Source organism: Ranitomeya variabilis, chromosome 1 (genome assembly GCF_051348905.1).
Source record: "Ranitomeya variabilis isolate aRanVar5 chromosome 1, aRanVar5.hap1, whole genome shotgun sequence".
NCBI classification, from domain to species: domain Eukaryota; kingdom Metazoa; phylum Chordata; class Amphibia; order Anura; family Dendrobatidae; genus Ranitomeya; species Ranitomeya variabilis.
Window position 1 is genome coordinate 403349832 of NC_135232.1, and position 13868 is coordinate 403363699.

Consider the following 13868-nt stretch of genomic DNA (forward strand, 5'->3'; position numbering starts at 1 on the left):
TCAGCTATCGCAGCTGACATCCGGCACTATGTGCTAGGAACGGTCATGGACCGCCCCCGGCACATTAACCCCCGGCACACTGTGATCAAACATGATCGCAGTGTTCCGGCGGTATAGGGAAGCATCGCGCAGGGAGGGGGCTCCCTGCGTGCTTCCCTGAGACCCTCGGAGCAACGCGATGTGATCGCGTTGCTCCGAGCGTCTCTTACCTCCTATCCCTGCAGGCCCCGGATCCAAAATGGCCGCGGGGCTGCATCCGTGTCCTGCAGGGATTACTTCCGGGTCAAGTGCAGGCGCTGGTAAGCCTGCAGCGCTGTCAGTCAGATCGCTGATCTGACAGAGTGCTGTGCAAACTAAAAAAAAATAAATTCCTACATAAAGAAAAAAAAAATTATTATTCCCATACATTTCTTTATCTAAATAAAAAAACCAAAACAATAAAAGTACACATATTTAGTATCGCCGCGTCCGTAACGACCCAACCTATAAAACTGTCCCACTAGTTAACCCCTTCAGTGAACACCGTAAGAAAAAAAAAAGAGCCAAAAAACAACGCTTTATTATCATACCGCTCAACAAAAAGTGGAATAACACGCGATCAAAAAGATGGATATAAATAACCATGGTACCGCTGAAAACGTCATCTTGTCCCGCAAAAAAACAAGCCGCCATACAGCATCATAAGCAAAAAAATAAAAAAAGTTACAGTCCTCAGAATAAAGCGATGCCAAAATAATTATTTTTTCTATAAAATAGCTTTTATCGTATAAAAGCGCCAAAACATAAAAAAATGATATAAATGAGATATCACTGTAATCGTACTGACCCGAAGAATAAAAATGATTTATCAATTTTACCAAATGTGGAATGGTATAAACGCCTCCCCCAAAAGAAATTCATGAATAGCTGGTTTTTGGTCATTCTGCCTCACAAAAATCAGAATAAAAAGAGATCAAAAAATGTAATGTGCCCGAAAATGGTATCAATAAAAACGTCAACTCGTCCCGCAAAAAACAAGACCTCACATGACTCTGTGGACCAAAATATGGAAAAATTATAGGTCTCAAAATGTGGAGACGCAAAAACTTTTTTGCTATAAAAAGCGTCTTTTAGTGTGACAGCTGGCAATCATAAAAATCCGATATAAAAAAACGCTATAAAAGTAAATCAAACCCCCCTTCATCACCCCCTTAGCTAGGGAAAAATAATAAAATTAAAAGTATTTATTTCGATTTTCCCATTAGGATTAGGGCTAGGGTTAGGGTTGGGGCTAGGGTTGGAGCTAAAGTTAGGGTTGGGGCTAAAGTTAGGGTTTGGATTACATTTACGGTTGGGATTAGGGGTGAGTCAGGGTTAGGGGTGTGGTTAGGGTTACCGTTGGGATTAGGGATAGGGGTGTGTTTGGATTAGGGTTTCAGGTAGAATTGGGGAGTTTCCACTGTTCAGGCACATCAGGGGCTCTCCAAACGCGACATGGCGTCCGATCTCAATTCCAGCCAATTCTGCGTTGAAAAAGTAAAACAGTGCTCCTTCCCTTCCGAGCTCTCCCGTGCGCCCAAACAGGGGTTTACCCCAACATATGGGGTATCAGCGTACTCGGGACAAATTGGACAACAACTTTTGGGGTCCAAGTTCTCTTGTTATCCTTAGGAAAATAAAAATTTGGGGGGCTAAAAATCATTTTTGTGGGAAAAAAAAAGGATTTTTTATTTTCACGGCTCTGCGTTGTAAACTGTAGTGAAACACTTGGGGGTTCAAAGTTCTCACAACACATCTAGATAAGTTCCTTGGGAGGTCTAGTTTCCAATATAGGGTCACTTGTGGGGGGTTTGTACTGTTTGGGTACATCAGGGGCTCTGCAAATGCAACGTGACCCCTGCAGACCAATCCATCTAAGTCTGCATTCCAAATGGCGCTCCTTCCCTTCCGAGCTCTGCCATGCGCCCAAACAGTGGTTCCCCCCCACATACGGGGTATCAGCGTACTCAGGACAAATTGGACAACTTTTGGGGTCCAATTTCTCCTGTTACCCTTGGGAAAATACAAAACTGGGGGCTAATCATTTTTGTGAAAAAAAAAAAAAGAATTTTTATTTTCACGGCTCTGCGTTATAAACTGTAGTGAAACACTTGGGGGTTCAAAGCTCTCAAAACACATCTAGATAAGTTCCTTAGGGGATCTACTTTCCAAAATGGTGTCAATTGGTGGGGGGGGTTTTAATGTTTAGGCACATCAGGGGCTCTCCTAACGCAACATGGCGTCCCATCTCAATTCCAGTCAATTTTGCATTGAAAGTAAAATGGCGCTTCATACCCTTCCAAACTCTGCTATGCGCCCAAACACTGGTTTACCCCCACATATGGGGTATCGTCGTACTTAGGACAAATTGCACAACAACTTTTGTGGTCTAATTTCTTCTCTTACCCTTGGAAAAATAAAAAATTGGGGGGCGAAAAGATCATTTTTGTGAAAAAATATGATTTTTTATTTTTACGGCTCTGCATTATAAACTTCTGTGAAGCACTTGTTGGGTCAAAGTGCTCACCACACATCTAGATAACTTCCTTAAGGGGTCTGCTTTCCAAAATGGTGTCACTTGTGGGGGGTTTCAATGTTTAGGCACATCAGGGGCTCTCCAAACGCAACATGGCGTCCCATCTCAATTCCAGTCAATTTTGCATTGAAAAGTCAAATGGCGCTCCTTCCCTTCCGAGCTCTGCCATGCGCCCAAATAATGGTTTACACCCACATATGGGGTATCAGTGTACTCAGGACAAATTGTACAACAACTTTTGGGGTCCATTTTCTCCTGTTACCCTTGGTAAAATAAAACAAATTGGAGCTGAAATAAATTGTGTGAAACAAAGTTAAATGTTCATTTTTATTTAAACATTCCAAAAATTCCTGTAAAACACCTGAAGGGTTAATAAACTTCTTGAATGTGGTTTTGAGCACCTTGAGGGGTGCGGTTTTTAGAATGGTGTCACACTTGGGTATTTTCTATCATATAGACCCCTCAAAATGACTTCAAATGAGATGTGGTCCCTAAAAAAAATGGTGTTGTAAAAATGAGAAATTGATGGTCAACTTTTAAGCCTTATAACTCCCTAACAAAAAAAAATTTTGGTTCCAAAATTGTGCTGATGTAAAGTAGACATGTGGGAAATGTTACTTATTAAGTATTTTGCGTGACATATCTCTGTGATTTAAGGGCATAAAAATTCAAAGTTGGAAAATTGCGAAATTTTATAAATTTTTGCCAAATTTTCATTTTTTTCACAAATAAACGCAAGTTATATCGAATAAATTTTACCACTACCATGAAGTACAATATGTCACGAGAAAACAATGTCAGAATCGCCAAGATCCGTTGAAGCGTTCCAGAGTTATAACCTTGAATTGATCAGTCATTATTAAAATTCCCAATTCTAACATAAAAATCTGTGTTCAGTGAAGACAGACTTTCTAATCACTGAGATAGAATCTTATCAGTAGCAACTGCCATCTCCTATGTAGATAGGAGGGGTGGATCTCTGCCTCTGGCTTCTCCTTTGTTTGGTCTACATAAAATTGTGTGCATATCAACTGCCATCTCCTATCTCAGTAATGGGAAAGTCCTTCTTCAACTACAGATCTTACTTTAGGACTGAGAATTTTAATACTGACTGATCAATTTTGACGGATAAATGAGCACATTTTTCTGATAAGATTTATTACAAAGTTGCTTATTTTCAGGTGCACTATTTGATTTGTGAAATAAAAATGAAAGTTGGAGCTGAACGACGACATTTGTTGCAGTATTGCATTATTTCCTATTGTGTTGCATTGCGGCCAGCGACTTACTGCGACAGTCACAAATGTTTCCAATTGAGTTGGATATTCTGTTTCAAGTCATACAGTGGCTATGGAAAGTACTCGGACCCCTTTAAATGTTTCACTCTTTGTTTCATTGCAGCCATTTGGTAAATTAAAAAAAACATTTTTTTTTTTTCACATTAATGCACACTATGCACCCCATCTTGACTGAAAAAAACAAACACAAATGTAGACATTTTTGCATATTTCATAAAAAAGAAAAAAATGAAATATCACATGGTCATAAGTATTCAGACCCTTTGCTCAGACACTTACACTCACCGGCCACTTTATTAGGTACACCATGCTAGTAACGGGTTGGACCCCTTTTGCCTTCAGAACTGCCTCAGTTCTTTGTGGCATAGATTCAACAAGGTGCTGGAAGCATTCCTCAGAGATTTTGGTCCATATTGACATGATGGCATCACACAGTTGCCGCAGATTTGTCGGCTGCACATCCCAAAGATGCTCCATACAAGGCAGGATGGATCCATGCTTTCATGTTGTTTACGCCAAATTCTGACCCTACCATCCGAATGTCGCAGCAGAAATCGAGACTCATCAGACCAAGCAACGTTTTTCCAATCTTCTACTGTCCAATTTCGATGAGCTTGTACAAATTGTAGCCTCAGTTTCCTGTTCTTAGCTGAAAGGAGTGGTACCCGGTGTGGTCTTCTGCTGCTGTAGCCCATCTGCCTCAAAGTTCGACGCACTGTGCGTTCAGAGATGCTCTTAGGCCTACCTTGGTTGTAACGGGTGGCGATTTGAGTCACTGTTGCCTTTCTATCAGCTCGAACCAGTCTGCCCATTCTCCTCTGACCTCTGGCATCAACAAGGCATTTCCGCCCACAGAACTGCCGCTCACTGGATTTTTTTTCTTTTTCGGACCATTCTCTGTAAACCCTAGAGATGGTTGTGCGTGAAAATCCCAGTAGATCAGCAGTTTCTGAAATACTCAGACCAGCCCTTCTGGCACCAACAACCATGCCACGTTCAAAGGCACTCAAATCACCTTTCTTCCCCATACTGATGCTCGGTTTGAACTGCAGGAGATTGTCTTGACCATGTCTACATGCCTAAATGCACTGAGTTGCCGCCATGTGATTGGCTGATTAGAAATTAAGTGTTAACAAGAAGTTGGACAGGTGTACCTAATAAAGTGGCCAGTGAGTGTATATTTAAGTCACATGCTGTCCATTTCCTTGTGATCCTCCTTGAGATGGTTCTACTCCTTCATTGGAGTCCAGCTGTGTTTAATTAAACTGATAGGACTTGATTTGGAAAGGCACACACCTGTCTATATAAGACCTCACAGCTCACAGTGCATGTCAGACCAAATGAGAATCATGAGGTCTAAGAAACTGGCTTAGGCTATGTGCACAATTAGGAAGGGTCCTCTGCGGGTTCTCCCGCAGCGGATTTGATAAATCTGCATGGCAAAACCGGTGCGGTTATCCCTGCAGATTTATCGCAGTTTGTTTTGCGGTTTCCGCTGCGGGTTTACTCCTGCACTTGTTTTACTATTGATGCTGCAAAGATCTAAAGTTAATAATAAAAAAAATGGTTATACTCACCCTCCGACTTCCCGATCTCCTCGGCGCTGCACGCGGCGGTCTGGTTCCAAAGATGCTATGCGAGAAGGACCTTCGTGATGTCACGGTCATGTGACTGCGACGTCATCGCAGGTCCTGCTTGCATAGCAACCCTGCGACCGGACGGCCGCGTGCAGCGCTGAGAGGTGGGAGGACTTCAGGGGCCATCAGAAGGTGGGTATATCATTATTTTTTATTTTAATTCTTTTTTTTTTTTTTTACACAAATATGGTTCCCAGGGCCTGGAGAGTCTCCTCTCCTCCACCCCGGGTACCATCCGCACATGATCCGCTTACTTCCCGCATGGTGGGCATAGCCCCATGCGGGAAATAAGTGGATTAATGCATTCCTAGGTGTGCAGAATCGCCGCGATTCCGCACAAAGAAGTGACATGCTGCGGATTGTAAACCGCTGCGTTCCCGTGCAGTTTTTTCCGCAGCATGTGCACAGCGTTTTCGGTTTCCCATAGGTTTACATTGAACTGTAAACTCATGGGAAACTGCTGCGGACCCGCAGCTGCAGAAACGCTGCGGATACGCAGCAAAATCCGCAACGTGTGCACATACCCTAAGGAGCTCAGAGACAGAATTATGGCAAGACACAGATCTGGCCAAGGTTACAACAGAATTTCTGCAGTACTCAAGGTTCCTAAGAACACAGTGGCCTCCATAATCTTTAAATGGAAGAAGTTTGGGACCACTAGACGTTTTCCTAGATCTGGAAGTCCAGCCAAACTGAGCAATCATGGGAGAAGAGCCTTGGTAAGAGAGGTAAAGAAGAACCCCAAGATCACTGTGGCTGAGCTCCAGAGATGCAGTAGGGCGATGGGAGAAAGTTCCACAAAGTCAACTATCACTGCAGCCCTCCACCAGTCGGGCCTTTATGGCAGAGTGGCCCGACGGGGCCTTTATTGCAGAGTGGCCCGATGGAAGCCTCTCCTCAGTGCAAGACATATGAAAGCCCACATAGAGTTTGCTTAAAAACACATGAAGGGCTCCCAGACTATGAGAAATAAGATTCTCTGGTCTGATGAGACAAAGATAGACCTTTATGGTGATAATTCTACGCAGTATGTGTGGAGAAAACCAGGCACTACTCATCACCTGCCAAATAGAATCCCAACAGTGAAACATGGTGGTGGCAGCATCATGCTATAGGGGTGTTTTTCAGCTGCAGGGACAGACCGACTGGTTGTCACTGAAGGACACATGAATGCGGCCAAGTACAGAGATATCCTGGATGAAAACCTCTTCCAGAGTGCTCTGGACCTCAGGCTTCGCTGAAGGTTCACCTTCCAACAAGACAATGACCCTATGCACACAGATAAAATAACAAAGGAGTGGCTTCAGAACAACTCTGACCATTTTTGACTGGCCCAACCAGAGCCCTGACCTAAACCCAATTGAGCATCCCTGAAAATAGCTGTCCACCAAACGCTCACCATCCAACCTGACGGAACTGGAGAGGATCTGCAAGGAAGAATGGCAGAGGATCCCTAAATCCAGGTGTGAAAAACTTGCTGCATCATTCCTAAGAAGACTCATGGCTGCACTAGCTCAAAAGGGTGCTTCTACTCAATACTGAGCAAAGGGTCTGAATACTTATGACCATGTGATATTTTAGTTTTTCTTTTTTAATAAATTTGCAAAAATTACTACATTTCTGTCTTTTTTAGGCAAGATGGGGTGCAGAGTGTACATTAATGAGAAAAAACAACTTCTTTGAATTTACAAAATGGCTGCAATGAAACAAAGAGTTAAAAATTTAAATGGGTATAAATACTTTCTGTACCCACTGTAAGTGACTAGGGTGCTTTAACATTGCGTTGTGTCCCCGTCGGGGCATACATCTGAAATCCCGAGCAAAACGGGGTCTGGAAGCATGGGCAGACAGGGCCATAGACTATAATGGTGACGGCAGAGTGAATATGCGCTTTGCCGTGTATAATTTTTCTGGAGTGTATGCCTACACCTGCAGTAGACTGCGTGATGTCCGCCTTCTGTAGGCATACACTCCCGAAAATGATGCGCGGCAGAGAGCAGGCTCGCCCTGCCATTACCATTACAGTCTATGGCCCCGTCAGCCCATGTGTCTGAATCCCATTTTGTGGGGGATTTTGGACGTATGCCTCAACGGGGAAACAGAACACAATGTGAAAGCACCCTTAGACTTCAATGCAAGCCACAAGCGAAAAGTCACATGTTGCTGCTAAGCAATTACATGGCTAAATAAGAGCTCCAAAATGGTCAATGTGCCATCAAGTTGTAGAAAAGTAGCACAGATGTTTGTGGCACGACTATGCTAAAAATTGCTGTTGCTTGACAAATAGTGTAGCCCCAGCCTTGGTCTTCCAGACTGTAACTTCCTTCAGTTTAGTACATACAAGTTTTCAACACACAGTATGTAATCTGGCTTCTGCTAGGTACAGTATATATTATTTCATTAAAAATTCTTACTTTCAAGAAATCATACAGTAAGAATGATTGCATAACTTTTATTTTCTACAAGCAGACTAGTCTGCATTAATGCTAAACAGTACACTTCTGAAAAATACTAAAATACTTAAAAAAAACTATATACATTATGTAAACAAACATAAATAAGACAATATTCTTTATACAGAATATTTAGTAAAGAATGTTAAGGGTAAAGAATATGTACAAGTTTACAATTTTGCTAAAACCCTTTGAATTCATAAATATTTACCCCCCTCAAACTAAAATTATTTTTTATTACAACTGTAGAAAGACAAATACTGTTCTAGATAAACTGCAAAAATATTCAAATAGAAGTGCAAATAGCTAGACTATCAATGGCAAACTATACTGGCTGATCAAAGTGAATCATCATTCACTTAAAGCAGATTGCCACTCTCTGCTATACTTATGTGAACCTAGAAAAAAAAAAAGGAATAAAAACAAAAATAAAACTACAACCAGTAAGATAACTGCGTAAACCGTACTTGATGAAGTGCATGTGAAACATTTAAAAAAGCTGTGTCAGTTTATCATTTCATTAAGTGCCACAATATCTACCTTTTCATTGTATATTCTCATTTAGGATGCTACAGTGTGCCGCATTTCTGGTGAAGACTGATTGACAAAAGAGGCAGAGCTTGTCATGTTGTTCTCTGAAGCAGGTACTAGATTGGCAGAAGATTCCCTCACATTTGAAATAATTTGCTCCTTGACAGATATACTTTTAGGGAATTGCATTACGTTACTTGGTTGTGGGTAGCTGCCCTGGAGTATGCATGGAACGATGCGAGGTTGAGGTACAGTGGTTAACGAAGGACATGTTGAAGTCCTTTCGAATGAAGATACAGGACATGGAGACACAACTTTAGATGTCATATTTACATACTGAGTCGTATTCTGTACAGAAGGTACCAATTTAGGAGCGGCCACAGAATACATATTTAAAGGTTGTTCGGAAGTCGGCACTGGTGCCATATTTTGCGTTAGAGGTTGATGCACTGCGGTGTTATTCAGGAGAGAATTACATGTTTGCACACTATTGCCAACTAAAGATCCTTGTTTAGCATTTGAGGATAAAAGTAGAACATGACTTCCTGCCCCAAGACCTTGAGGAGGAACAATTAAACGTGTACCATTAATAGTAATCTGAGTTCCAGGTACCAATGGTGTGCTAGTATTAATAACCAGTTTCTGATGGGTACAGTCATTCAACTGGGGCTTTAACTGGGTGACGGTAGTGGCTGAAAATGGCGGTAAAGCTTGATAGGAAGAGTTGACAGAGCTGGCTTTACATAAAGGAGGCATTAAAGGAGAATTCAATACCACCTGTGGCTTGGTGGCATTTGTTGAGAGAATTTTAGGAAACATTTCTGAGCTATATTGAGTTTTCTCCATTCGTTCCCTAATTACTGTCGGAGATGCAGCTGTCATTGGAGGTTTTAGATGTGAACTGTTCTCTAGACAAGTGGTTGTTACAGGTATTTGCAAAGAAGATAATGCCTGTTTTACCTGTCCAGTCATTTGTGTTGACAGTAAAACTGATGATGAAAGATGTCCAGTTTTCACAGTTGATAATGCTACAATACTCCCTCCATTTGAGGGGCACAAAAAAGGTGGCAAAGGCTTTGAAAAGTCTCTTCCACTAGATGGAGTTGTGCCCGGCTTTGCTGTGGCCACCACAGTACTTTTTGCACCAGACTTTGCAACAAACACAGTACGTAAACGATTTGAACTTGTAACTTGTCCATTTTGCCCTTTTAAGTTAAAATTCTCTACAGAGGAATCAGCAAAGTCTTTATGACTATTGTCAACTCCCTTACCCAATGTTTTTTGTAAAATAATAGGTAGGATATTTTTCATACCACTAGTGGAATTGACAGTGGTCTGTCCTATAGTTAATCCAATCTTTACATCCTTCACTTGAGACACAATTGGTGCAGAACTTGTCTTTATTGATGAAGTAATGGTGGAAGGTACTAAAATAATTTGTGGAGACTCAGCCGGCTTGACATAGGTTTTGCCAATAATATTGGGAGAAGCCAGTTTTGATCTTTGTAGTGCAACATTTGTGCTTGATGAACTAGTTGGAACTTGAGTGTTTATAAAAACAAATTTTTGTGGGGTTACTGCGGATGTTGTCAGCATGCCAATTTTTGGAGTATTTGGAGATGCGAGAATAGGAGGGGGAGAAATCAGCAGAACCTTATGGAGGGCAGATCCGCTACATAAATCACCCTTGGAAGAAGTAGTGTCAGGCTGGACTACAGAAAGACTACTTTCTGCTTGTTTTAGGTCTGTGATCTTGTTTATAGCACTACCACACTGTTCACCACTGTTACGAGTAGGAATATTTAAAGCAATATTTGTTGTAGCTTGGGAAACTGTAGGTCGATGAACAGTGTTGACTATATTAGAAGATTGCATGGACTTTTCGGTAGTTTTACATATCCTTGAGCAAGGATACTGGACTGGTGTCGACGTAGTGTTTATTTCTGTCAGATAACTTCTGTCACCAAAAGCTGATAAAGTCTGCAGGCCAGAAGATTGAGGTACTGGTGTAATATTGGAAGAAGCAGAGGTTTTAGATCTTGAGAGCAAGAATGACTGAAGCTGTGGGGTGAAAGTAAATAGGGAGGTTGATACTGGAGTAACTTGTTCTTGGCTTGGCTGCACTTTCACAAGCCCTGTATTGCCACCCCTAGTTCTCACAAGAATTGACTGTGAATCTCTAATGCATACAGTTTTTAATTCCTGTTTTGCTTCAGGTATATCTGTCTGTGATGCACTGGATACATTTACTATGTGGCTAGCCATAACCGCTTTGCTTGTATTTGGTGGCACACCTCCAGAGTCAGACTGAACTGCTGGTGATCTTACAGATGATGGCACAGGTATAGGCAAATTAGCTGTCAAAATGGAAGTACTACTTTTACTTGTTTCACAGGGTGATACTGTGGAACTACAAGCAAATGGTACGGCTGGTTGGGAAACAACACCAGCTGAACACATGGAATGTACTGTACTTTTGCTAAATGCTGTGACAAGTTGTGCCGTTTTCTCTGCATTTATATAACCTACAGAGGAAGAAATTGGTGACAAAACAGCAGACTTCATAATGTTGTCAGATGCATCTGGCTGGGCATGGTGGTTATCACGTCTGGATAGCGTTTCATCTTTTTGCTGGATAATTAGGTTTTTAGGCAGAAGAAGAACCGGTTGCATTAGTTTCTCTCCAGTTTTCGTATCTACTATAGGTTGCACCTGATTGTTAACAGTGGAGTTCTGTACAACAGGGATACAGTGTCCATCTGGGAGCTTGTACATCATCTGTAATGGAGGTTTTAAAGAATTCTGACAAGGCAATGCAGACTGTAACGGAAAGAAGTCTTGAGCATTTTGAGACATGGGTTTGTTAATAGACTGTGCGAGTTGGCTCGTTAAGGTCACTTTGTTACCAAAATTTTTGGCTAGCAAAGCCTGTATTGGTTTGCTCCTTCTAGCCGCTTCTAGGGGTGAAACGCACATGACATCAGCTGTTATTTCTGTAGCATCCAGTTGATTTTGCTGCTGGTTTTCTAAGCATGTTATTCGGTCCCTGCCTTCCAAGGAGGAACCAGAGGTTTCATGAGAGCTTAATTTTATTCTTTTTTGTTGGCAAGTGACTTTTTCTTCATTATCTGGGTAAATATACTGTCTATTCACACGTTTACAGCTTCTTTCTGGCAATTCTTTTAAAATTGACTCTTGCCTAGCCATCTTGGTTTTGCCACATATTCCAATCTCTGAATACACTAGCTTCTCTGTAAAACAAATAAATATAGAAAAAAAACAATCAATACATATTACTACATTTTATATGATTATCCGGAATACAGATTATGTATATGTAAAAAGTATCTGCCAAATCTTGGAGGTATTGATGCAAAAATAACACTTATTTCTGTGGCTCCACCTCTGCCAACTCCCACTTCTTAGAAAATGGTCATTCCCCCAGTCATCGTTTTGCAACACAAGTTTGTCAGCAACCATTACTAATGAGAAGAAGCTTGTTCCATGTTTTCACAGCTCTTTATTCTTTATTGGAGACAGACAAAGGCAAGTAAGGCTTCTTAGCCATTTCAGGGACTTTCATAGAGAGGACTTGTTTGACCTTTCACAGCATTTCATCACCTTAGACACCAGAATGAGGTGTATAGCAAAACAGTGAGCAATGGAGCCCCATTTTCCTCAGACAGGGTCTCGAAAGTTATGGCATACTGGCATATTGTTAAACAAAACAACAAAAAAATGCTGCTGGGGTCAAGATATACAGAAATCACTGGATCTGTGAATACTTTTGAATTGCATTTAAGGCACATTTGCCATATTACAGATATTCAAATACATTATGTAAAACGCCACATCTTACAGTTTAAGCTCTTACTTTAGGACAACTCTTCAAAGTAGTGCCATAAGCTCAGGGTAATACCTTTTAGCAGTAAATCATGTAGGTATTGCAATGTTTTATCATAAAAACATGTGCCAAGTAACAGGAAAACTGCACAGTATCTTATAGGCAAAAGATAATTATAAGCAAATTTATGTATAATAAAAAGTATGCTTGTTTTTTTTAATCTGTTTATTTTCTGATAGAATATTTTGTGTTCCATGCTCTACACGATTATCAAGGCAGCCTCTGGATAGTTTATAATTTTAAGAAGACTGCATACCCTGACCCCAATGTACAGAGGAAAAACTGAAGAGTGATCTGCACATACCTGAAAGTGTTAGTCTTTTGTGACTACTCAGCGGCGGTGTGAAAAAGTAAAGCTTATTTTAACTACATTTTACAGTTTTGTACAGAAACGTATTAAAGGGAATTTATCAGTAGGATCAAACCTCCTAAGCCATCTATATGGTCATGTAGGTCATAGAAAGTTGAATAAAGTGATACTTGGATATCTGCAATCTGATGTTTTATTCCATAGAAATACAGTTTGGTTGTGTATTTAAAGTATGTAAGTGAGCTGTTACGATCTATGGGCTGGACATGGATCTGCATGAGAATCTGCCTCCAGAGTGTATTTTAAATGAAAGGGGGCTGTTAAGAGTATGAGACATGTAATGACTGACAGCCTGCTCTCCTGATCTACATGTCTCACACTGGTAACAACCAGTTTAATTTAAAATAAGCCCTAGAGCCAGACTCTAGGACATCTATGTTCGGCCCGGAGAGCTTAACAGCTCATTTATACATTAAGAAAAATGTGGATTGCTCTAGAATAAAACAGTTATATAGTTATTAAGGTTGAAGGAAGACTTTAACCCCTTTCTGACATCGGACGTACTATCCCGTCGAGGTGGGGTGGGCCCGTATGACCACCGACGGGATAGTACGTCCAGCGCGATCGGCGGCGCTCACGGGGGGAGCGCGGCCGATCGCGGCCGGGTGTCAGCTGCCTATCGCAGCTGACATCCGGCACTATGTGCCAGGAGCGGTCACGGACCGCTCCCGGCACATTAACCCCCGGCACACCGCGATCAAACATGATCGCGATGTGCCGGCGGTGCAGGGAAGCATCGCGCAGGGAGGGGGCTCCCTGCGGGCTTCCCTGAGCCCCCCGCAGCAACGCGATGTGATTGCGTTGCTGCAAGGGTCTTACCTCCCTCCCTGCCTGCTCCAGACCCGGATCCAAGATGGCCGCGGATCCGGGTCCTGCAGGGAGGGAGGTGGCTTCACAGAAGCCTGCTCAGAGCAGGCACTGTGAAGCAGCCTGCACTTCTCTCAGATCGGTGATCTGTCAGAGTGCTATGCAAACTGGCAGATCACCGATCTGTATTGTCCCCCCGGGGCAAAGTAAAAGAGTAAAAAAAAAATTTTCCAAATGTGTAAAAAAAAAATTTAAAAAAATATTCCAAAGTAATGAAAAAAAAAAAAAATATTATTCCCATAAATACATTTCTT

General features: G+C 41.7%; 1 protein-coding gene across 1 annotated transcript in view; it reads right to left on the reverse strand.

Moving 5' to 3' along the window:
• Positions 1-7924: 7924 nt before the first annotated feature.
• The window catches only part of BRD10 (bromodomain containing 10), a 56717-nt gene continuing 50773 nt past the window's right edge, over positions 7925-13868 (reverse strand). The window contains exon 8 of the mRNA XM_077249178.1: positions 7925-11724. Coding sequence (XP_077105293.1) covers positions 8504-11724 — 3221 coding nt within the window. The 3' untranslated portion in view covers positions 7925-8503. The remainder of the gene's footprint in view (positions 11725-13868) is intronic.